Source organism: Diplotaxodon limnothrissa, linkage group LG17 (genome assembly GCF_057381915.1).
Source record: "Diplotaxodon limnothrissa isolate DT_005_m linkage group LG17, D_limnothrissa_male_GT1.1, whole genome shotgun sequence".
NCBI classification, from domain to species: Eukaryota; Metazoa; Chordata; class Actinopteri; order Cichliformes; family Cichlidae; genus Diplotaxodon; species Diplotaxodon limnothrissa.
In genome coordinates, this window is record NC_140612.1 from 27926369 (window position 1) to 27949962 (window position 23594).

At 39.3% G+C, this 23594-nt stretch overlaps 1 protein-coding gene and 22 non-coding genes across 23 annotated transcripts; all 23 read left to right on the top strand.

Moving 5' to 3' along the window:
- The first annotated feature begins 1222 nt into the window (after nucleotides 1-1222).
- Nucleotides 1223-21891, top strand: ttll1 (tubulin tyrosine ligase-like family, member 1). The gene is made up of 9 exons (XM_085376162.1): nucleotides 1223-1335; nucleotides 2410-2618; nucleotides 2705-2885; nucleotides 3150-3287; nucleotides 3450-3558; nucleotides 5214-5357; nucleotides 6676-6762; nucleotides 7584-7747; nucleotides 21762-21891. Exons 1-9 carry the CDS (start codon nucleotides 1223-1225, stop codon nucleotides 21889-21891), a joined length of 1275 nt encoding a protein of 424 aa, XP_085232288.1.
- Nucleotides 7989-8118, top strand: trnay-aua (transfer RNA tyrosine (anticodon AUA)). Its single transcript has 2 exons — nucleotides 7989-8025; nucleotides 8084-8118. It is a non-coding gene; the product is annotated as a tRNA-Tyr (tRNA).
- On the top strand, nucleotides 8284-8413 carry trnay-aua (transfer RNA tyrosine (anticodon AUA)). Its single transcript has 2 exons — nucleotides 8284-8320; nucleotides 8379-8413. It is a non-coding gene; the product is annotated as a tRNA-Tyr (tRNA).
- On the top strand, nucleotides 8780-8909 carry trnay-aua (transfer RNA tyrosine (anticodon AUA)). Its single transcript has 2 exons — nucleotides 8780-8816; nucleotides 8875-8909. It is a non-coding gene; the product is annotated as a tRNA-Tyr (tRNA).
- On the top strand, nucleotides 9276-9405 carry trnay-aua (transfer RNA tyrosine (anticodon AUA)). The gene is made up of 2 exons: nucleotides 9276-9312; nucleotides 9371-9405. It is a non-coding gene; the product is annotated as a tRNA-Tyr (tRNA).
- Nucleotides 9572-9701, top strand: trnac-aca (transfer RNA cysteine (anticodon ACA)). The gene is made up of 2 exons: nucleotides 9572-9608; nucleotides 9667-9701. It is a non-coding gene; the product is annotated as a tRNA-Cys (tRNA).
- trnay-aua (transfer RNA tyrosine (anticodon AUA)) lies at nucleotides 10068-10197 on the top strand. The gene is made up of 2 exons: nucleotides 10068-10104; nucleotides 10163-10197. It is a non-coding gene; the product is annotated as a tRNA-Tyr (tRNA).
- On the top strand, nucleotides 10846-10975 carry trnay-aua (transfer RNA tyrosine (anticodon AUA)). Its single transcript has 2 exons — nucleotides 10846-10882; nucleotides 10941-10975. It is a non-coding gene; the product is annotated as a tRNA-Tyr (tRNA).
- Nucleotides 11394-11523, top strand: trnay-aua (transfer RNA tyrosine (anticodon AUA)). The gene is made up of 2 exons: nucleotides 11394-11430; nucleotides 11489-11523. It is a non-coding gene; the product is annotated as a tRNA-Tyr (tRNA).
- Nucleotides 11879-12008, top strand: trnay-aua (transfer RNA tyrosine (anticodon AUA)). Its single transcript has 2 exons — nucleotides 11879-11915; nucleotides 11974-12008. It is a non-coding gene; the product is annotated as a tRNA-Tyr (tRNA).
- Nucleotides 12751-12880, top strand: trnay-aua (transfer RNA tyrosine (anticodon AUA)). Its single transcript has 2 exons — nucleotides 12751-12787; nucleotides 12846-12880. It is a non-coding gene; the product is annotated as a tRNA-Tyr (tRNA).
- On the top strand, nucleotides 13529-13658 carry trnay-aua (transfer RNA tyrosine (anticodon AUA)). Its single transcript has 2 exons — nucleotides 13529-13565; nucleotides 13624-13658. It is a non-coding gene; the product is annotated as a tRNA-Tyr (tRNA).
- On the top strand, nucleotides 13824-13953 carry trnac-aca (transfer RNA cysteine (anticodon ACA)). Its single transcript has 2 exons — nucleotides 13824-13860; nucleotides 13919-13953. It is a non-coding gene; the product is annotated as a tRNA-Cys (tRNA).
- trnay-aua (transfer RNA tyrosine (anticodon AUA)) lies at nucleotides 14320-14449 on the top strand. The gene is made up of 2 exons: nucleotides 14320-14356; nucleotides 14415-14449. It is a non-coding gene; the product is annotated as a tRNA-Tyr (tRNA).
- trnay-aua (transfer RNA tyrosine (anticodon AUA)) lies at nucleotides 14803-14932 on the top strand. Its single transcript has 2 exons — nucleotides 14803-14839; nucleotides 14898-14932. It is a non-coding gene; the product is annotated as a tRNA-Tyr (tRNA).
- On the top strand, nucleotides 15379-15508 carry trnay-aua (transfer RNA tyrosine (anticodon AUA)). The gene is made up of 2 exons: nucleotides 15379-15415; nucleotides 15474-15508. It is a non-coding gene; the product is annotated as a tRNA-Tyr (tRNA).
- Nucleotides 15874-16003, top strand: trnay-aua (transfer RNA tyrosine (anticodon AUA)). The gene is made up of 2 exons: nucleotides 15874-15910; nucleotides 15969-16003. It is a non-coding gene; the product is annotated as a tRNA-Tyr (tRNA).
- Nucleotides 16357-16486, top strand: trnay-aua (transfer RNA tyrosine (anticodon AUA)). The gene is made up of 2 exons: nucleotides 16357-16393; nucleotides 16452-16486. It is a non-coding gene; the product is annotated as a tRNA-Tyr (tRNA).
- trnay-aua (transfer RNA tyrosine (anticodon AUA)) lies at nucleotides 17146-17275 on the top strand. The gene is made up of 2 exons: nucleotides 17146-17182; nucleotides 17241-17275. It is a non-coding gene; the product is annotated as a tRNA-Tyr (tRNA).
- On the top strand, nucleotides 17938-18067 carry trnay-aua (transfer RNA tyrosine (anticodon AUA)). Its single transcript has 2 exons — nucleotides 17938-17974; nucleotides 18033-18067. It is a non-coding gene; the product is annotated as a tRNA-Tyr (tRNA).
- trnay-aua (transfer RNA tyrosine (anticodon AUA)) lies at nucleotides 18421-18550 on the top strand. Its single transcript has 2 exons — nucleotides 18421-18457; nucleotides 18516-18550. It is a non-coding gene; the product is annotated as a tRNA-Tyr (tRNA).
- Nucleotides 19293-19422, top strand: trnay-aua (transfer RNA tyrosine (anticodon AUA)). Its single transcript has 2 exons — nucleotides 19293-19329; nucleotides 19388-19422. It is a non-coding gene; the product is annotated as a tRNA-Tyr (tRNA).
- On the top strand, nucleotides 20071-20200 carry trnay-aua (transfer RNA tyrosine (anticodon AUA)). The gene is made up of 2 exons: nucleotides 20071-20107; nucleotides 20166-20200. It is a non-coding gene; the product is annotated as a tRNA-Tyr (tRNA).
- Nucleotides 21892-23594: the final 1703 nt, after the last annotated feature.

A 23594-nucleotide genomic window follows, 5' to 3' on the forward strand; every position in this document is an offset into this window, starting at 1 on the left:
TGTTGGGGATGTTTTCTTGGCACGCTTTGGGGCCCTAACTGATTATCATTTAAAACCACAACCTACCTGTTTACTTTTGCTGACCATGTCCATCCCTTTATGACCGAAGTGTACCCATCTTCTCATGGTTGCTTCCAGCAGGATAATGCACCATGTCACCAAAACTAATAATAATAATAATCTCAAACTGACCTCCACAGTCACATGATTTCAAGCCGGTAGTGCACCTTTGGGTTATGCAACCGACACATCGTTAGGCAATGATGCTACTATATCAGGAAAGTTTCCAATACCTTACTGAATTTATGTCATAAAGAAGCTCTGAAATTGATAAGTGGCCAACTCTGTACTAGCAAAGTGTACCTAATGAAGTGGCTTTAGGGACATTGTTTTACAATGACCACGATGCGGTGCTTGTCTGTTAACTCGGACCTTATTATCTTGAATGAAGAAACAAACTAATGCTTACTATTCACGAATACATACAAGGTAGTAAATAACTGATGTTTCATTTTTCTGCCACCCACAGTCCAACACTGACCTCTCCTGGTGCTTTCTTGTAGCACGCCACACAATGACATCACTGCGTCCTCGGTTGCTAGGTAATTCTTCCGGAAGGACCAAGCCCGTAACGACGTCCTTTAGTGGTTTTGAGACCTTTCCTTCTTTAAACGTGTCGCTAAAATTTTTTTAACGTAGTTACTAATCTGTGTACATGCAATTACATTTACATAACAAAGACTTTTATTGTGAAGAGGAGTTTGACTGTGCTGGGCGTTTTCGTCTCTGTCCAGCTTCACGTCGCCGGGATAATTAAAAAGCAGCTTGTTGGCGATTAAAACAGCTAGCATGGAGGTAGCTTTCAGTCGCTAGCTGCTTCTGCTGATGGTGTGTTTCGCTGTGAGTTTAGCTCAGGGACAGTTTGTGGGTATTGCATCACTGACCGGATGATGTCCGCCCAGCCTCTGCGGCAGCATCAGCAGCCCGGGGAGGATTCAGCAGCTTGCTAACAGAGCCAGCCCGGCTAGCTCATGCTGATGACTGGCTGTTTTCCTGGCATTGACTTTCAGGTAGTTCACTGGTGCAAAATGCTTTAGTTTCTTGTAAAAGAATGACATTTTTCAAATATATGTCTATGCATTGGTCCTGTCTGTCTGTGGTGCTTTTCTATGTGTTTACCTGTTGTTGTTTTTTTTTGTACTCCACCCTAGTGGGAGGCACCATGTCCGGTAAGGTTAAGTGGGTGACAGATATTGAGAAATCAGTGCTTATCAACAACTTTGAGAAAAGGGAATGGATTCAAGTTACAGAAAACGACGACTGGAATTTCTACTGGTAGGTTTTATATCTACAGCACACCTGCACCTGTCCAGCTTGGATAAATACATTCAATTGGCACATACACAGGCACATAAGTTCTTCCTGCTTATATGATGCAATTACAAGTAAAGGTCCTGCATTAAAAATCATACTTATAAAGTATTCATATGATTAATCTTGACCTCAATAGCGTGTTTAGATTTAAGCAAGGGCGTGCTTTAACTGGTTTACAACAGATATTGTTATGTAGGGTTAGGGTAGGGTTATGTAGGGTTAATAAAAAGTATAGTTATGGTAATCTTACAAATAAAGAGAATAAAATATAAGAAATAGCAGGGGGTCAGTAAGAAAAAAATCAGGAAAGGCTCTTTGATAACTGTCTGCTCCCAGAAGACATTTAAGAGGTGAGAGACCAGTTTTCTTCAGGGAGATCGTTCCAAAGGTTGGGAGGATTATTTGACATGTAGGCTCATGGGCTACTAAGAAGTCAGACGCATAACCAGACAAGAGGTCATAGTGTCACCCTGGACCTCCTCACCTGCATCAACTATTACCATATAATAAAGTTAATGGTGAGATTTTAAAATCTGCCCTCATATCTCCAGAGAGCCAGTGTAATGAGACTGGTACATGTGTCTCTGAGGTTAAAAGAAGAATCTGAAGGACTGTGAGATGATTAAGAGGATATGTAACTGTTTTTATAAAGCTGTCACAAAGAACTGGTATAAACCTGATCCTCTGAGTCTTAAAGGAAGGGAAATCTTTATGATGGAAAGGATGACGTTCTTGCTAAGGTCTGAAGGTCTAAAAGTGGAAGAAATGGATCATCTTTATGGGTGCTGAAGAAGATGTTGCCTTCTTATAAATTAGATGGTTATGGACACTTAGGACAGTATATGATTTGTTTAATTAAATAACATGGATCCTCAGCTATACAGTTCTTTTTGTAAGACTGAAAAACTGAAATTTAGGATCTAGGTTGGCAAATCAGATGCATATTTATCGTGAAAATATCAATTAATATATTTATTAGTGTGATACTCAATGTACCAAGTGTATTTTGAGCGGGTTATTTGTACCCACATGCAGGATGAGCATCCAGACCATCAGGAATGTGTTCAGCGTGGACACTGGTTACCGCCTGTCAGATGACCAGATGGTTAACCACTTCCCCAATCATTATGAGCTGACTAGGAAGGACCTGATGATCAAGAACATCAAACGCTATCGCAAGGAGCTGGAGAAAGAAAGCAGTCCGTTAGCGGAGAAAGACGAGAATGGAAAATACATTTATCTGGGTACATGACTTGCTCCTATTTTGCCTCACAAAACTCAAAGAGGCACGCTGTTTTCTTCAATGAAACTGCTTTTTCTCTTTGTGCAGATTTCGTCCCGGTGACGTTCATGCTTCCTGCTGATTATAACCTCTTTGTGGAGGAGTTTCGTAAGAATCCATCCAGCACCTGGATAATGAAGCCCTGCGGGAAGGCCCAGGGGAAAGGCATCTTCCTCATTAACAAGCTGTCCCAGATTAAAAAGTGGTCGAGAGACAGCCGCACCTCAACGTGAGTTATCGTGTGACCAGACAGAAGCAGCAAGAAATATTGTGAGAAATTAGCATATCTCTAAATTTCCCATTACAAAAAGCCTCTATATAACTGTTCCCCTCTTGTTTTGTCAGATAGTCTCATCTAAGGAAGCTACAAAAGTTCTTTCTGGATTTGAACACATGCTAAATCTGTTTTATAGACAATTTCTTTCCTGGTAAATCTAAAATTGTTTGGTCACAGGCTGTCGTGTGCTGATGCCTGGCTGTGTCTTTGCCCCAGGTTTGTAGCAGCATCTAGTGGCAAGGAAGCTTATGTCATCTCTCTGTACATTGACAACCCTCTGCTGATAGGGGGGAAGAAGTTTGACCTGCGTCTTTATGTCCTGGTGACCACATATCGACCCCTGAAATGCTACATGTAAGCCTGTGATACTGTTGATGGGTTTTTTGATCATGTCAAAAACATCAGTATATAGGAGATGTTAAGAGGATTTTTTCCTGTTTTGTTAGTGGTTATTCTCAAACGTGCACACAAAAAACTGTTGTTTAATGCTCTCTCTCTCTGGCGTTCGACTTTCAGGTACAAGCTGGGCTTCTGCCGGTTCTGCACAGTGAAGTACACACCCAGCACCAGCGAACTGGACAACATGTTTGTGCACCTCACTAACGTGGCCATCCAAAAACATGGGGTAGGTCTGGTGGGGTTCACAGGAAGTAGTATAAAGCTTTTGTGTTAGCAACAGGGGACTTTCTGTTTCTCCATCTCTTGCTAGATCCTCATTGACTTGTAAATGTTCACATTTTATCCAAATCCACAGTCACGGTTTATAACACAGGGTTTCTGTTTGAAAATGCAATGTTTCAACACTTTCAGGAAATGTCACTACTTGGAAAATTGGTAGCTTGCCCATTGTTGAGAATAGTCTGAATTCTGCACATATAGCACATCTATGCACCTGCCTCACCACATTACAGGCAGTCCCTAACATGGCACAGAGTCAGGCCACTTTTAGCTTTCTGGGAGCTGGAGCTCAAACAGTTACTGCTGTATCACATTCTGTTGGAGGGATTCAGCACAGGCCTCTTTAAACTCAGGAAACTCTTTAAGAAAAAGATGTGCAATTTCAGCAGGACATCTCAGTTTTTCTACAAGATAAGAAATGTTGCTGTAGTAAATGTCAGCACACTTCTTAGAGCCTAAATTGTAAGATATACATGTCAAAGTTTCAGAAAAAGTTCTGGTAGCTCACTGCTCATACTATCCTGTAATTATGAAACAATGTTAATGTTAATTCACAGAATTTTCTTTTCTTACTGTGGATCTATCATAAAAAACAGGACTTTCTATAGTGAAACAAGAACTTTTCTGTCATTTAATTGTTTATCTCAATTACTTTAGTGTAGAATAATTGACCATAAAAGACCATAAAACTAGGAAAAGCAGTAAAACTCATGAAAATAAAACAACATTTATGCCCTACTTCATATTTTCCAAAGCTGTCCAGTGGGCCGAATTGGAGTTTGTGGGAGCTGGTTCAGGCCCCCGGGCCTTATGTTTGACACCTCTGCTTTAAATAAACTTCCTGTTTACACAGAATAGTTGAAACTGTTCTCTTGCCAAAACTGAGTGAGAAAACCCAATGGAATGATCTAATCGAGAATGATTTAACATAACTTTATGAAATAGTCCCTGGTTACAGATATTTGTGACTCTTGTAATGTGGTAATTTGTAACTCAAGTTACCACAATCATCAAGATCAACCTTCACTTTCTGTATTTCTGTGTCCAACCTTTATGTCATAAACAGAGTTAATAGTTGAGTGACCATTAGCACTTGCAGCATAAACAGTGTTAGTTGTACACTTGTCGTAAATACTTTGCTTTGACTGATTCTCTGATTGACCAAGAACCTTGGTTAGTCCGGGTTTGTGACAGCAGCTTCCTGTTGCTGAGCAAGTTCCTGATACTCAAGATAAGAAACATTTTGCATAACTTAACGCAAAAACATAACACCCGTGACTTTTGTGCAGCTCCAGACTTTGTCTGCCCCTAGCCCTCAGTGGCACGATGGTTGTATTCTGACTTCTAATCCTGCCTCAGAAGGGTGGCTGGATTCTGACTCATAAGAAGAAGGGAAGAGGGAATGAGGCACCTACTAATAGTCTCTGATCTGTTAACATCTTTTACTGTGCTGAATAACTATATATTTATATGTATAACTTCTTATTTATTGAGACACTCACTGAGCATTTTCAAGTCTAAAAAGTGATATGTGCGTATTTTGTAAAATAAATTGGTGCAATCATGATTAATTTCTACTTAGACTCTTTACCTTTGATGCAGGATGACTACAACCATGTCCATGGAGGGAAGTGGACGGTCAGTAACCTCCGTTTGTACTTAGAGAGCACCAGAGGAAAGGAGGTGACAAACAGGTTGTTTGACCAGATCCACTGGATCGTGGTGCAGTCACTGAAGGCTGTAGCTGTAAGTTGATGTGATGTTAGTTGTTTGTTTTTTTTAATAATATATTAAGAAGGTGTGTTCCTAATCCATATGATGTTTCGCTCATAGGTGACTCTATTAGGTAAACCTTGATAAGGTCAGGTTGGGCCCCCTTTTGCCTTGAGAACTTCCTTAATTCTTTGTGGCATAGATTTGTCAAACTGTTGGAAACAGCTTGACAAATCTTGCTTCATATTGACATTCTAGCAACAAACTGTTCTTGCAGATCAAACCAACAACCATGCCATGTTCAAAGGCACTTGAACTGAGGGATGACTGTGATGACAGCGGCTATATGTGCAGGCGGGGCCGTGCGCGTGTCATCACACGTCATCTGCCTTACAGGCGTGATTAAAGGTTTCTTCAGCCAGGACACGCGAGGGCGTGATATCCCATTCTTATGTGTTGTACCGAGTGAATCGACTGAAAGGGAACTGTTCTTGCAGATCAAACCAACAACCATGCCATGTTCAAAGGCACTTCCTCATGCTAATGCTCAGTTTGGACTTCAGCAGGTCATCTTGACCCTGTGTTAATGCCTAAATGCATTGAGTTGCTGATTTGAGTTAACACAAAAATCCGAACAGCTGGACCTAATAAAATGGCCTGTGAATGTATTGTTACCTACCACCATATATTCTGCAGATCCTTTTTCAGTTTTCAGGCAACACCAGGAAGTTTAATGTTTTTTTTTTTTCTTATTACAGTTTTCACATGAAGTAACAGTTAATTGTGGAGAGTGCTGCTAAAGTAAACATATTGTCTGTGCATTTTTGCCAGTGTATATTATAAGATTATGATGCATATAAATTTAGTTCTTTAATTTCGCTCTGCAGTAACTTTTTGGCAACTTGGAGGGTTACAGTTCTCACGCAGCTTATCATCACCCTTAGATGTGGTTAGCTAACAGTTCCTAATTTAAACATCTGACAGAAGCTGTTTTCAAGCCACAGCGTTCACCCTGTGTAAAAGTTAATGTCTGATTTGTAACTGCTTAAGCTCAAACATTTTGAAACACACTGTTGCAAAGCCACCTGGTTGTGGTGATGGCTTTTTTGTTTTTAGAACAACTGCACAATCAGCCTAATGCACACTTCCTCTTTCTGCTAAGTGATTGGACTTGCTTCCTGTAAAGCCTCCATACCCGGGCCACTTTGTGTGCCTATAGTTATGACTGATTATTTTTTAACATCCTTCGTTGATGAATCGCTCAGTGCTGCATCAATAAGTTTCCACATAAAAGAATCACTCTTGAGAAGATCCCTCGTGCTAAATCACTCTCTGCTTTTCTATCTCACAGCCTGTGATGAACAATGACAAGCACTGTTTCGAGTGTTACGGGTATGACATCATTATTGATGACAAGTTGAAGCCATGGCTTATTGAGGTAAGAAGTTTAAAAAAGGAATTAACAATTTAAAAAAGTGTTTTTCTTTACTTATTTTTCTTTCTTTTCTTTTTTTTTTGGCATATTTGAGTCCTTGATTACTTATCGGGGTTGCACAGTAACACCATGTTCCTTTCCTTAGATTGTCGAGTAAATTTGAATGCCCTTGAGGTATGCTTAGATGTGTATTCAAATGTGTGCTGAAGGTCTGCTTTTAACTCATGCAATGCTGCTGACAAGCACTGCTCAAAGGAGAGGGAACTGAGAATTGCCATGCAATACATTCTTTTGTTGTTACGGTATGAGACTTTCATATTTTGACAGCTGTACAATGTGTTGCTAGGTTTTGAGGCTAGGTCTGAGCTATTTCTGTTCACAGACACCATTCTGCTCTATTTTGGGCAAAAACAAGTTGGTTGAAGGGCATAAAGGCTCCTCAGTGAGCAACTTGTGCCACAAACCTACTCAAGACCACGCTCTGTTGTTCATTAATCTTGCAGCTTCCTCTGTTACGCTACGAGGAGCTAAAGTAGGTCTTTGTGTTGCTGCCTTTCACATTGATGATAGAGTAACTGCTCCATCTCGTTCTCTGCACTCATGTAAATCTTCCACAGTGTATCTAATGTTCTAATGTAGCAGCTACACTTCCTGATAAAAGCTTCTCTGTAAAGACAGGAAGAGATTAAAACAATCTGCTCCTACCTGTTTGGATCCCTGGGGTATTATTAAGCACTGCCTATTTGCTGCAAAAGCAGATCCATTTGCGCATGGTGCAACCCCCCCTTTAAATATAAATGTGGTTTTCTTGGTGTGATCCTCAGGTCAACGCCTCTCCCTCGTTGACATCCAGCACAGCCAATGACCGCATCCTTAAGTACAACCTCATCAATGACACCCTCAACATCGTAACACCCAATGGGGATATTCCAGACTGCCGCTGGAATCGGAGTCCGCCTAGAGAGGCCCTGGGCAACTATCAAATCCTGTGAGTGAACATGTCAATCATATTCAGGCCTTAAAGACCAAAATTGTATGAGAACTAATTTTATTTTTAAGCTCCACATTCACAAAGTGTATAGAAATGTGTCAAAGAAAGACAGCAGGGATGTAGACTAATGGCCACTGGGTATGGTTTGTCTGTACAGAATATCTGGCCTTCAAACTACTTTTTGTTCAGGCTATACAGATACAGATATCATCAGTCATGAAAGGATTGTTGCTGTCTTCCTTCGATAGCTCAGGTGGTAGAGCAGAGGACCATAACATGGATGCAACGTCATATCCTTAGGTAGTGGATTGGGTTGACGGCGTATCCGTGGCTATCCTCAGTCGCTGGTTCAAGTCCAGCTTGAAGGGAGATGTGATTGAAATCCTCTTTTTCTCGGATGACTGATCAGTTCATTTACTGCCTAATAGAGCTCTTTTAACTGCTGCCCTTTTTAGAGAATAGTTTTTGTCATATATTCGTGTAAAGATTTTGCTCTAGTGGAACTACTCCAGTGGGACACTGTGGGCTAGCTCCCTTTGATAGCTCAGCTGGTAGAGCAGAGGACCATAACATGGATACAACGTCATATCCTTAGATAGTGGATTGGGTTGACGACGTATCCGTGGCTATCCTCAGTCGCTGGTTCAAGTCCAGCTTGAAGGGAGATGTTAGTGAAATCCTCTTTTCCATAGAGGAGTGTCCATCTACATTGGATTTTACTTTCTAAGTAACTTTGTTACTTCAGTTTTCAGCTCAAATCTGACTCAAACCAGAGGCTTTTAATAGTGTGTGGTGCTCAGCTTATTAATTACAGTCTGACCACTTCTAAATATAGGAAAATACCAGTATATGTACATATATATATGTAGAGAGAGAGAGAGATAAAACTATAGTGTAAATAAATAAATAATTAAGTATAATCTTCTGAACTTGTAAAAAAAGACTGACTTTTTTCCTAAGACACCTGTTTGATAACCAGTGCTTTGTGGATAAAATAGGTCGTCCTAATAAGAGCTGTGTGTGTGTCTTCCTTCGATAGCTCAGCTGGTAGAGCAGAGGACCATAACATGGATACAACGTCACATCCTTAGGTAGTGGATTGGGCTGACGTCGTATCCGTGGCTGTCCTTAGTCGCTGGTTCAAGTCCAGCTTGAAGGGAGATGTTAGTGAAATCCTCTTTTCCATAGAGGAGTGTCCATCTACATTGGATTTTACTTTCTAAGTAACTTTGTTACTTCAGTTTTTAGCTCAAATCTGACTCAAACCAGAGGCTTTTAATAGTGTGTGGTGCTCAGTTTAGTAATTAAAGTCAGACCACTTCTAAATATAGGAAACTACCAGTATATGTACATATATATATGTAGAGAGAGAGAGAGATAAAACTATAGTGTAAATAAATAAATAATTAAGTATAATCTTCTGAACTTGTAAAAAAAGACTAACTTTTTTTCTAAGCCACCTGTTTGATAACCAGTGCTTTGTGGATAAAATAGGTCGTCCTAATAAGACCTGTGTGTGTGTCTTCCTTCGATAGCTCAGCTGGTAGAGCAGAGGACCATAACATGGATACAACGTCATATCCTTAGGTAGTGGATTGGGTTGACGACATATCTGTGGCTATCCTCAGTCGCTGGTTCAAGTCCAGCTTGAAGGGAGATGTTAGTGAAATCCTCTTTTTCTCGGATGACTGATCAGTTCATTTACTGCCTAATAGAGCTCTTTTAACTGCTGCCCCTTTTTAGAGAATAGTTTTTGTCATATATTCGTGTAAAGATTTTGCTCTAGTGGAACTACTCCAGTGGGACACTGTGGACTAACTCCCTTTGATAGCTCAGCTGGTAGAGCAGAGGACCACAACATGGATACAACGTCATATCCTTAGATAGTGGATTGGGCTGACGTCGTATCCGTGGCTATCCTTAGTCGCTGGTTCAAGTCCAGCTTGAAGGGAGATGTTAGTGAAATCCTCTTTTCCATAGAGGAGTGTCCATCTACATTGGATTTTACTTTCTAAGTAACTTTGTTACTTCAGTTTTTAGCTCAAATCTGACTCAAACCAGAGGCTTTTAATAGTGTGTGGTGCTCAGTTTAGTAATTACAGTCTGACCACTTCTAAATATAGGAAAATACCAGTATATGTACATATATATATGTAGAGAGAGAGAGAGATAAAACTATAGTGTAAATAAATAAATAATTAAGTATAATCTTCTGAACTTGTAATAAAAGACTGACTTTTTTTCTAAGCCACCTGTTTGATAACCAGTGCTTTGTGGATAAAATAGGTCGTCCTAATGAACGCTGTGTGTGTGTCTTCCTTCGATAGCTCAGCTGGTAGAGCAGAGGACCATAACATGAATGCAACGTCATATCTTTAGATAGTGGATTGGACTGACGGTGTATCCGTGGCTATCCTCAGTCGCTGGTTCAAGTCCAGCTTGAAGGGAGATGTTAGTGAAATCCTCTTTTTCTCGGATGACTGATCAGTTCATTTACTGCCTAATAGAGCTCTTTTAACTGCTGCCCTTTTTAGAGAATAGTTTTTGTCATATATTCGTGTAAAGATTTTGCTCTAGTGGAACTACTCCAGTGGGACACTGTGGGCTAGCTCCCTTTGATAGCTCAGATGATAGAGCAGAGGACCATAACATGGATACAACGTCATATCCTTAGGTAGTGGATTGGGTTGACGACGTATCCGTGGCTATCCTCAGTCGCTGGTTCAAGTCCAGCTTGAAGGGAGATGTGATTTAAATCCTCTTTTCCATAGAGGAGTGTCCATCTAAATTGGATTTTACTTTCTTACTTAGTTTTTAGCTCAAATCTGACTCAAACCAGAGGCTTTTAATAGTGTGTGGTGCTCAGTTTAGTAATTAAAGTCAGACCACTTCTAAATATAGGAAAATACCAGTATATGTACATATATATATGTAGAGAGAGAGAGAGATAAAACTATAGTGTAAATAAATAAACAATTAAGTATAATCTTCTGAACTTGTAATAAAAGACTGACTTTTTTCCTAAGCGACCTGTTTGATAACCAGTGCTTTGTGGATAAAATAGGTCGTCCTAATGAACTCTGTGTGTGTGTCTTCCTTCGATAGCTCAGCTGGTAGAGCAGAGGACCATAACATGGATACAACGGCATATCCTTAGATAGTGGATTGGACTGACGGCGTATCTGTGGCTATCCTCAGTCGCTGGTTCAAGTCCAGCTTGAAGGGCGATGTTTGTGAAATCCTCTTTTCCATAGAGGAGTGTCCATCTACATTGGATTTTACTTTCTAAGTAACTTTGTTACTTCAGTTTTTAGCTCAAATCTGACTCAAACCAGAGGCTTTTAATAGTGTGTGGTGCTCAGTTTATTAACTCATTCACTGCCATTGACGTCTATAGCCGTCAATGGCAGTGAATGAGTTAATTACAGTCTGACCACTTCTAAATATAGGAAACTACCAATATATGTACATATATATATGTAGAGAGAGAGAGAGATAAAACTATAGTGTAAATAAATAAATAATTAAGTATAATCTTCTGAACTTGTAAAAAAAGACTGACTTTTTTTCTAAGCCACCTGTTTGATAACCAGTGCTTTGTGGATAAAATAGGTCGTCCTAATGAACTCTGTGTGTGTGTCTTCCTTCGATAGCTCAGCTGGTAGAGCAGAGGACCATAACATGGATACAACGTCACATCCTTAGGTAGTGGATTGGGCTGACGTCGTATCCGTGGCTGTCCTTAGTCGCTGGTTCAAGTCCAGCTTGAAGGGAGATGTTAGTGAAATCCTCTTTTCCATAGAGGAGTGTCCATCTAAATTGGATTTTACTTTCATACTTAGTTTTTAGCTCAAATCTGACTCAAACCAGAGGCTTTTAATAGTGTGTGGTGCTCAGTTTAGTAATTAAAGTCAGACCACTTCTAAATATAGGAAACTACCAGTATATGTACATATATATATGTAGAGAGAGAGAGAGAGATAAAACTATAGTGTAAATAAATAAATAATTAAGTATAATCTTCTGAACTTGTAAAAAAAGACTGACTTTTTTTCTAAGCCACCTGTTTGATAACCAGTGCTTTGTGGATAAAATAGGTCGTCCTAATAAGACCTGTGTGTGTGTCTTCCTTCGATAGCTCAGCTGGTAGAGCAGAGGACCATAACATGGATACAACGTCATATCCTTAGGTAGTGGATTGGGTTGATGACGTATCCGTGGCTATCCTCAGTCGCTGGTTCAAGTCCAGCTTGAAGGGAGATGTTAGTGAAATCCTCTTTTTCTCGGATGACTGATCAGTTCATTTACTGCCTAATAGAGCTCTTTTAACTGCTGCCCTTTTTTAGAGAATTGTTTTTGTCATATATTCGTGTAAAGATTTTGCTCTAGTGGAACTACTCCAGTGGGACACTGTGGACTAACTCCCTTTGATAGCTCAGCTGGTAGAGCAGAGGACCACAACATGGATACAACGTCATATCCTTAGATAGTGGATTGGGCTGACGTCGTATCCGTGGCTATCCTCAGTCGCTGGTTAAAGTCCAGCTTGAAGGGAGATGTTAGTGAAATCCTCTTTTCCATAGAGGAGTGTCCATCTACATTGGATTTTACTTTCTAAGTAACTTTGTTACTTCAGTTTTTAGCTCAAATCTGACTCAAACCAGAGGCTTTTAATAGTGTGTGGTGCTCAGTTTATTAACTCATTCACTGCCATTGACGTCTATAGCCGTCAATGGCAGTGAATGAGTCACTGCCAATGGCTGGCAGTGAATGAGTTAATTACAGTCTGACCACTTCTAAATATAGGAAACTACCAGTATATGTACATATATATATGTAGAGAGAGAGAGAGATAAAACTATAGTGTAAATAAATAAATAATTAAGTATAATCTTCTGAACTTGTAATAAAAGACTGACTTTTTTTCTAAGCCACCTGTTTGATAACCAGTGCTTTGTGGATAAAATAGGTCGTCCTAATGAACTCTGTGTGTGTGTCTTCCTTCGATAGCTCAGCTGGTAGAGCAGAGGACCATAACATGAATGCAACGTCATATCCTTAGATAGTGGATTGGACTGACGGTGTATCCGTGGCTATCCTCAGTCGCTGGTTCAAGTCCAGCTTGAAGGGAGATGTTAGTGAAATCCTCTTTTTCTCGGATGACTGATCAGTTCATTTACTACCTAATAGAGCTCTTTTAACTGCTGCCCTTTTTAGAGAATAGTTTTTGTCATATATTCGTGTAAAGATTTTGCTCTAGTGGAACTACTCCAGTGGGACACTGTGGGCTAGCTCCCTTTGATAGCTCAGATGATAGAGCAGAGGACCATAACATGGATACAACGTCATATCCTTAGGTAGTGGATTGGGCTGACGGTGTATCCGTGGCTATCCTCAGTCGCTGGTTCAAGTCCGGCTTGAAGGGAGATGTGATTTAAATCCTCTTTTCCATAGAGGAGTGTCCATCTAAATTGGATTTTACTTTCTTACTTAGTTTTTAGCTCAAATCTGACTCAAACCAGAGGCTTTTAATAGTGTGTGGTGCTCAGTTTAGTAATTAAAGTCAGACCACTTCTAAATATAGGAAAATACCAGTATATGTACATATATATATGTAGAGAGAGAGAGCGATAAAACTATAGTGTAAATAAATAAATAATTAAGTATAATCTTCTGAACTTGTAATAAAAGACTGACTTTTTTTCTAAGCGACCTGTTTGATAACCAGTGCTTTGTGGATAAAATAGGTCGTCCTAATAAGAGCTGTGTGTGTGTCTTCCTTCGATAGCTCAGCTGGTAGAGCAGAGGACCATAACATGGATACAGCGTCATATCCTTAGATAGTGGATTGGGTTGACGACGTATCCGTGGCTATCCTTAGTCGCTGGTTCAAGTCCAGCTTGAAGGGAGATGTTAGTGAAATCCTCTTTTTCTCGGATGACTGATCAGTTCATTTACTGCCTAATAGAGCTCTTTTAACTGCTGCCCCTTTTAGAGAATAGTTTTTGTCATATATTCGTGTAAAGATTTTGCTCTAGTGGAACTACTCCAGTGGGACACTGTGGACTAGCTCCCTTTGATAGCTCAGCTGGTAGAGCAGAGGACCACAACATGGATACAACGTCATATCCTTAGATAGTGGATTGGGCTGACGTCGTATCCGTGGCTATCCTTAGTCGCTGGTTCAAGTCCAGCTTGAAGGGAGATGTTTGTGAAATCCTCTTTTCCATAGAGGAGTGTCCATCTACATTGGATTTTACTTTCTAAGTAACTTTGTTACTTCTGTTTTCAGCTCAAATCTGACTCAAACCAGAGCCTTTTAATAGTGTGTGGTGCTCAGCTTATTAATTACAGTCTGACCACTTCTAAATATAGGAAAATACCAGTATATGTACATATATATATGTAGAGAGAGAGAGAGATAAAACTATAGTGTAAATAAATAAATAATTAAGTATAATCTTCTGAACTTGTAATAAAAGACTGACTTTTTTTCTAAGCGACCTGTTTGATAACCAGTGCTTTGTGGATAAAATAGGTCGTCCTAATAAGAGCTGTGTGTGTGTCTTCCTTCGATAGCTCAGCTGGTAGAGCAGAGGACCATAACATGGATACAACGTCATATCCTTAGATAGTGGATTGGGTTGACGACGTATCCGTGGCTATCCTCAGTCGCTGGTTCAAGTCCAGCTTGAAGGGAGATGTGATTTAAATCCTCTTTTCCATAGAGGAGTGTCCATCTAAATTGGATTTTACTTTCTTACTTAGTTTTTAGCTCAAATCTGACTCAAACCAGAGGCTTTTAATAGTGTGTGGTGCTCAGTTTAGTAATTAAAGTCAGACCACTTCTAAATATAGGAAAATACCAGTATATGTACATATATATATGTAGAGAGAGAGAGAGATAAAACTATAGTGTAAATAAATAAATAATTAAGTATAATCTTCTGAACTTGTAATAAAAGACTGACTTTTTTTCTAAGCGACCTGTTTGATAACCAGTGCTTTGTGGATAAAATAGGTCGTCCTAATGAACTCTGTGTGTGTGTCTTCCTTCGATAGCTCAGCTGGTAGAGCAGAGGACCATAACATGGATACAACGTCATATCCTTAGGTAGTGGATTGGGCTGACGTCGTATCCGTGGCTATCCTCAGTCGCTGGTTCAAGTCCAGCTTGAAGGGAGATGTTAGTGAAATCCTCTTTTCCATAGAGGAGTGTCCATCTACATTGGATTTTACTTTCTAAGTAACTTTGTTACTTCAGTTTTTAGCTCAAATCTGACTCAAACCAGAGGCTTTTAATAGTGTGTGGTGCTCAGTTTATTAACTCATTCACTGCCATTGACGTCTATAGCCGTCAATGGCAGTGAATGAGTCACTGCCAATGGCTGGCAGTGAATGAGTTAATTACAGTCTGACCACTTCTAAATATAGGAAACTACCAGTATATGTACATATATATATGTAGAGAGAGAGAGAGATAAAACTATAGTGTAAATAAATAAATAATTAAGTATAATCTTCTGAACTTGTAAAAAAAGACTGACTTTTTTTCTAAGCCACCTGTTTGATAACCAGTGCTTTGTGGATAAAATAGGTCGTCCTAATAAGAGCTGTGTGTGTGTCTTCCTTCGATAGCTCAGCTGGTAGAGCAGAGGACCATAACATGGATACAACGTCATATCCTTAGGTAGTGGATTGGGCTGACGTCGTATCCGTGGCTATCCTTAGTCGCTGGTTCAAGTCCAGCTTGAAGGGAGATGTTAGTGAAATCCTCTTTCCATAGAGGAGTGTCCATCTACATTGGATTTTACTTTCTAAGTAACTTTGTTACTTCAGTTTTTAGCTCAAATCTGACTCAAACCAGAGGCTTTTAATAGTGTGTGGTGCTCAGTTTAGTAATTAAAGTCAGACCACTTCTAAATATAGGAAACTACCAGTATATGTACATATATATATGTAGAGAGAGAGAGAGATAAAACTATAGTGTAAATAAATAAATAATTAAGTATAATCTTCTGAACTTGTAAAAAAAGACTGACTTTTTTTCTAAGCCACCTGTTTGATAACCAGTGCTTTGTGGATAAAATAGGTCGTCCTAATGAACTCTGTGTGTGTGTCTTCCTTCGATAGCTCAGCTGGTAGAGCAGAGGACCATAACATGGATACAACGTCATATCCTTAGGTAGTGGATTGGGTTGACGACGTATCCGTGGCTATCCTCAGTCGCTGGTTCAAGTCCAGCTTGAAGGGAGATGTTAGTGAAATCCTCTTTTCCATAGAGGAGTGTCCATCTAAATTGGATTTTACTTTCATACTTAGTTTTTAGCTCAAATCTGACTCAAACCAGAGGCTTTTAATAGTGTGTGGTGCTCAGTTTAGTAATTAAAGTCAGACCACTTCTAAATATAGGAAAATACCAGTATATGTACATATATATATGTAGAGAGAGAGAGAGATAAAACTATAGTGTAAATAAATAAATAATTAAGTATAATCTTCTGAACTTGTAATAAAAGACTGACTTTTTTTCTAAGCCACCTGTTTGATAACCAGTGCTTTGTGGATAAAATAGGTCGTCCTAATGAACGCTGTGTGTGTGTCTTCCTTCGATAGCTCAGCTGGTAGAGCAGAGGACCATAACATGAATGCAACGTCATATCCTTAGATAGTGGATTGGACTGACGGTGTATCCGTGGCTATCCTCAGTCGCTGGTTCAAGTCCAGCTTGAAGGGAGATGTTAGGGAGATGTTAGTGAAATCCTCTTTTTCTCGGATGACTGATCAGTTCATTTACTGCCTAATAGAGCTCTTTTAACTGCTGCCCTTTTTAGAGAATAGTTTTTGTCATATATTCGTGTAAAGATTTTGCTCTAGTGGAACTACTCCAGTGGGACACTGTGGGCTAGCTCCCTTTGATAGCTCAGATGATAGAGCAGAGGACCATAACATGGATACAACGTCATATCCTTAGGTAGTGGATTGGGCTGACGGTGTATCCGTGGCTATCCTCAGTCGCTGGTTCAAGTCCAGCTTGAAGGGAGATGTGATTTAAATCCTCTTTTCCATAGAGGAGTGTCCATCTAAATTGGATTTTACTTTCTTACTTAGTTTTTAGCTCAAATCTGACTCAAACCAGAGGCTTTTAATAGTGTGTGGTGCTCAGTTTAGTAATTAAAGTCAGACCACTTCTAAATATAGGAAACTACCAGTATATGTACATATATATATGTAGAGAGAGAGAGAGATAAAACTATAGTGTAAATAAATAAATAATTAAGTATAATCTTCTGAACTTGTAAAAAAAGACTGACTTTTTTTCTAAGTGACCTGTTTGATAACCAGTGCTTTGTGGATAAAATAGGTCGTCCTAATAAGAGCTGTGTGTGTGTCTTACTTCGATAGCTCAGCTGGTAGAGCAGAGGACCATAACATGGATGCAACGTCATATCCTTAGATAGTGGATTGGGTTGACGACGTATCTGTGGCTATCCTCAGTCGCTGGTTCAAGTCCAGCTTGAAGGGAGATGTGATTGAAATCCTCTTTTTCTCGGATGACTGATCAGTTCATTTACTGCCTAATAGAGCTCTTTTAACTGCTGCCCTTTTTTAGAGAATTGTTTTTGTCATATATTCGTGTAAAGATTTTGCTCTAGTGGAACTACTCCAGTGGGACACTGTGGACTAGCTCCCTTTGATAGCTCAGCTGGTAGAGCAGAGGACCACAACATGGATACAACGTCATATCCTTAGATAGTGGATTGGGCTGACGTCGTATCTGTGGCTATCCTTAGTCGCTGGTTAAAGTCCAGCTTGAAGGGAGATGTTAGTGAAATCCTCTTTTCCATAGAGGAGTGTCCATCTACATTGGATTTTACTTTCTAAGTAACTTTGTTACTTCAGTTTTTAGCTCAAATCTGACTCAAACCAGAGGCTTTTAATAGTGTGTGGTGCTCAGTTTAGTAATTAAAGTCAGACCACTTCTAAATATAGGAAAATACCAGTATATGTACATATATATATGTAGAGAGAGAGAGAGATAAAACTATAGTGTAAATAAATAAATAATTAAGTATAATCTTCTGAACTTGTAAAAAAAGACTGACTTTTTTTCTAAGCCACCTGTTTGATAACCAGTGCTTTGTGGATAAAATAGGTCGTCCTAATGAACTCTGTGTGTGTGTCTTCCTTCGATAGCTCAGCTGGTAGAGCAGAGGACCATAACATGGATACAACGTCACATCCTTAGGTCGTGGATTGGGCTGACGTCGTATCCGTGGCTGTCCTTAGTCGCTGGTTCAAGTCCAGCTTGAAGGGAGATGTTAGTGAAATCCTCTTTTCCATAGAGGAGTGTCCATCTAAATTGGATTTTACTTTCATACTTAGTTTTTAGCTCAAATCTGACTCAAACCAGAGGCTTTTAATAGTGTGTGGTGCTCAGTTTAGTAATTAAAGTCAGACCACTTCTAAATATAAGAAAATACCAGTATATGTACATATATATATGTAGAGAGAGAGAGAGATAAAACTATAGTGTAAATAAATAAATAATTAAGTATAATCTTCTGAACTTGTAAAAAAAGACTGACTTTTTTTCTAAGCCACCTGTTTGATAACCAGTGCTTTGTGGATAAAATAGGTCGTCCTAATAAGACCTGTGTGTGTGTCTTCCTTCGATAGCTCAGCTGGTAGAGCAGAGGACCATAACATGGATACAACGTCATATCCTTAGGTAGTGGATTGGGTTGACGACGTATCCGTGGCTATCCTCAGTCGCTGGTTCAAGTCCAGCTTGAAGGGACATGTTAGTGAAATCCTCTTTTTCTCGGATGACTGATCAGTTCATTTACTGCCTAATAGAGCTCTTTTAACTGCTGCCCTTTTTTAGAGAATTGTTTTTGTCATATATTCGTGTAAAGATTTTGCTCTAGTGGAACTACTCCAGTGGGACACTGTGGACTAACTCCCTTTGATAGCTCAGCTGGTAGAGCAGAGGACCACAACATGGATACAACGTCATATCCTTAGATAGTGGATTGGGCTGACGTTGTATCCGTGGCTATCCTCAGTCGCTGGTTAAAGTCCAGCTTGAAGGGAGATGTTAGTGAAATCCTCTTTTCCATAGAGGAGTGTCCATCTACATTGGATTTTACTTTCTAAGTAACTTTGTTACTTCAGTTTTTAGCTCAAATCTGACTCAAACCAGAGGCTTTTAATAGTGTGTGGTGCTCAGTTTATTAACTCATTCACTGCCATTGACGTCTATAGCCGTCAATGGCAGTGAATGAGTCACTGCCAATGGCTGGCAGTGAATGAGTTAATTACAGTCTGACCACTTCTAAATATAGGAAACTACCAGTATATGTACATATATATATGTAGAGAGAGAGAGAGATAAAACTATAGTGTAAATAAATAAATAATTAAGTATAATCTTCTGAACTTGTAATAAAAGACTGACTTTTTTTCTAAGCCACCTGTTTGATAACCAGTGCTTTGTGGATAAAATAGGTCGTCCTAATGAACACTGTGTGTGTGTCTTCCTTCGATAGCTCAGCTGGTAGAGCAGAGGACCATAACATGAATGCAACGTCATATCCTTAGATAGTGGATTGGACTGACGGTGTATCCGTGGCTATCCTCAGTCGCTGGTTCAAGTCCAGCTTGAAGGGAGATGTTAGTGAAATCCTCTTTTTCTCGGATGACTGATCAGTTCATTTACTGCCTAATAGAGCTCTTTTAACTGCTGCCCTTTTTAGAGAATAGTTTTTGTCATATATTCGTGTAAAGATTTTGCTCTAGTGGAACTACTCCAGTGGGACACTGTGGGCTAGCTCCCTTTGATAGCTCAGATGATAGAGCAGAGGACCATAACATGGATACAACGTCATATCCTTAGGTAGTGGATTGGACTGACGGTGTATCCGTGGCTATCCTCAGTCGCTGGTTCAAGTCCAGCTTGAAGGGAGATGTGATTTAAATCCTCTTTTCCATAGAGGAGTGTCCATCTAAATTGGATTTTACTTTCTTACTTAGTTTTTAGCTCAAATCTGACTCAAACCAGAGGCTTTTAATAGTGTGTGGTGCTCAGCTTATTAATTACAGTCTGACCACTTCTAAATATAGGAAAATACCAGTATATGTACATATATATATGTAGAGAGAGAGAGAGATAAAACTATAGTGTAAATAAATAAATAATTAAGTATAATCTTCTGAACTTGTAATAAAAGACTGACTTTTTTTCTAAGCCACCTGTTTGATAACCAGTGCTTTGTGGATAAAATAGGTCGTCCTAATGAACTCTGTGTGTGTGTCTTCCTTCGATAGCTCAGCTGGTAGAGCAGAGGACCATAACATGGATACAACGTCATATCCTTAGGTAGTGGATTGGACTGACGGTGTATCCGTGGCTATCCTCAGTCGCTGGTTCAAGTCCAGCTTGAAGGGAGATGTTAGTGAAATCCTCTTTTCCATAGAGGAGTGTCCATCTCTTTTTCTCGGATCACTGATCAGTTCATTTACTGCCTAATAGAGCTCTTTTCACTGCTGCCCTTTTTAGAGAATAGTTTTTGTCATATATTCGTGTAAAGATTTTGCTCTAGTGGAACTCCTCCAGTGGGACACTGTGGACTGGCTTCCTTCGATAGCTCTCTTGGTAGAGCGCTGGACTAACATGGGAAGCTTTAGGTCACTGGTTTAAACCTGCATCAAAGGAGGCTGTTGATTTAACTAATGGATATCTAGATAGATGTTTACATGAATGTTAACTCCATATTTCACTCTTTGGTATTAAATATTTATTTAACAGAATGTATTTGCACACCTTGAATCCCATTACATAAGCAGAACTCCACTGGAATATCTGTTTGGTACTGCTTAACTAGTCAACATACTGTATGCAGCATTGAGCCCATAGCTTATACTCATTAACTACTTGTTATGTGTAGTTAATACATATAATTAACACACATATTAACACATGATTTTGTAGTCAATCATGAATGTTGGTGACTTTTGATGGACCAGTGTTTGTGAATAAAATAGGTCGTCCTAATAAGCTATGTGTGTGTGGCTTGCTTCAATAGCTCAGTTGGTAGACCAGAGGACCATAACATGGTTATTAAGTCATAATCTTAGGTAGTAGATTATGCTGGCGTTGTATCCTTAGTTGCTGGTTCAAATCCAGCTCGAAGGAAAATGTTAGCAAAGCCGTGAAATTTTCTTTTCAGTTCCACTACTGTGATTTTTAACTACTGAACTTTTTGCTGAATCGTGCTTATCATATAATCATGTTAAGATGTTGTTTTAGTGCGACTACTTCAGTGGGGCATTGCACAGGGTTTGCCTTCGTTAGCTCAGTTGGTATTATGCAGGACTGTAGTGGGTTACTTGTAAATTTTTACGCAACTGGTTAAAGTCTTGCTTGAAGGAACCCTTTTTGTTATTATTAACTAGTCAAGACACGGTTTACTGCAATAAGCCTATACTACTACTCCTGACACACCACAACATCAAGCCCACTCAAAATAATTTCTTCCCATGAATTCCTGTGAACCAGTGGAAAATACCAGCTTTATGTCTTTATATGTCTTTCATTACAAATTTCACAAGAGCATTTTAGAAGTGGAGGTTTACTCCGTATAAGGTCTTTTATTTTGAAAGCTGAGCAGCTTCTTTATTCTGTTCCTGTGTCTGACTTTCTGCCCTCTTCTTCTGCTCTGCAGTTATCTGTAAAAAACAAAACAAAACCAAAAAACAGTATCAGTGTCTGGGCTTGTCAAACATAATAAGACCAAATAAACCAAACTTAAGAAGGTAATTATGCCAGTTTTGAACCTATGGAATTTATCTAAACACTCACTACAATCCTCTGCTCTTCCAGCTGAGCCATCAGAGTGATGCTGCATAGAGTTTCAAATACAGCTGTTGTGCACAATACGGGGGTGTTGTTTCAGGAAATCCCTTTGCTTACACATTCACTGAACATCCACTGTTTCTGTGTCATCAGGTATGACGAAGAGCAGGCGCAGAGCGAGAATGCTGAGCGTGACCTGCGGAGCCGTTCCGGTCAGTCACTTGGGTCAAAGGGCACCAAGGGGAGTGCAGGCGTTCGCCCTACTGCCGCCACCTGGAAGTGAAGCGATAATTTTTCCCTAAAATTTACTTCCTGTACAACACTCCAGGGACCTTCTGTGGTGAACCACTTGGACTTCTTTTTTTTTTAGCACATTGGACAGATGCTCCCTCCGTCCAGATTTCACTGACTGTGGCACAGGGAGCAATGGCACTGCTGCTCAGTGGAGAAAAATCAGCTATGTGCTCACATTGAGAAGGTTGAAAAGCTTGTGTTTGTCACTGTTTATATGAATGTAAAACAAAATAAGTGGAACTGACAGTGCTCTGACAGGTTTAAGGTCAAATCAAGTAGGTCAAATATCACATACAGCAGCGGTTTCCACAATTAAGACAAGTGCTGATGAAATCTTCGGAGATGGACATGAAGGATTACTATGCATGACATTGGATTGCTGACACTTTAACTTGACCTTCCACACCGGTGCTAATGAGAACATACACTGTATGGTAATGAAGTGGTATAAAGTTATCAAATAGAAGTGATTTAAAGATTTAATTTATTAAAAGGCAGTCGATAGGCAGAATTAGCAGTACTAAATGTTAACAGACTTTATTAATTTTTTGTACGTTCATTATCAGTATGTTTTGCGGGGTTTTGATGATTGTATTCCTCTTGCACTTTATTTCTTTACATGTGCTTTAAAAAGTATGTCTCATTTCGAGTCTGACCCGTTGTCACATCTGCTGAAAATTTAAATGCTAATTATATGTGTTGGGATGTTTTCTTATTGCCTGCTCATTTCCTTCAACTACTAAAAAACTGAAACACTGATGAAGAGTTATCGTCCATCTTTCTGATAACTGGATTTGGGGCTAAATGATATTGGCGACAAGCTGAGAAATAAATCTTGGTCTTTTAAAATAAAGTTACAAAACTCCCTCTTACCTTACTGATTCTGTTTTGGGCTGCTGCTAACATTTTTTCTGTAATTTTTTACTTTTTCCATGAATTCACTAATGACTTTGCCTGTGAAATGATATAAGATGTATTAAAATGAATTACAGAAGGTGTAACTTGAAAAGGTTTTCAAAAGTTCTGCATTTATTACTACTTCCACTTCTAATTCAAGTCAACAATCAGGAGTATTATCCATGATCATTTTCTCCAAATAGCAACGAAAAGACAGTGAAAGGGTTTAGAGAATAGTGTCTGCCATCAAATTGTGATTAAACAAGGTTGAAACAGTATGATTCAGCTCTGTCCTGACACAGTGTCCTTTGTGCTGTTTTCTGTGTAATTAAATGCTGCTTTTCTTTAGTTGCATTATTTGTGCGGAGTCATGATTTGAAATAACAAGCTGTGTAAAAAAGTACACCTTTCTTTACTTTACTAAATTCATTCTGTTTAAATAAAAAGCTGTCAGGTTACTGTTAGGGGGAGGGTTGTAGTCTTTGTTGAAAATAAATGTGTAATCTAGAGAATAATCAGAGGTCAAGCCTTCAAAAAGCCTAAGACCTATATGTTCTTGCTGTTGCCACAGCAGCAAAGCAGGTCTCTGCATGGTACTGTTTTTTGGTTATCAGCAGGTTGTCAAGTGGTGTAAGCTGTACATGCTGTGGCCTGTGACTGAAGTCCCCAAAGTAAACACTCTGTTTTTACGAACCAAATTTAAATTTAGAAACCAAATTTACTGGAAGGTTAGGTTCCCACGGCTGCTTGTCTTTAACCCCTTTACAAACTTTTGTGAACAATACATGAACAGAA

Excerpts from the sequence above, each read along its gene's own strand:
- ttll1 (XM_085376162.1), top strand. The coding sequence starts at position 1,223 with ATGTCCGGTAAGGTTAAGTGGGTGACAGATATTGAGAAATCAGTGCTT. Across the intron at positions 1,336-2,409 it reads GACGACTGGAATTTCTACTG|GATGAGCATCCAGACCATCA; the intron begins GTAGGTTTTATA and ends ACCCACATGCAG. Across the intron at positions 6,763-7,583 it reads TGAAGCCATGGCTTATTGAG|GTCAACGCCTCTCCCTCGTT; the intron begins GTAAGAAGTTTA and ends TGTGATCCTCAG.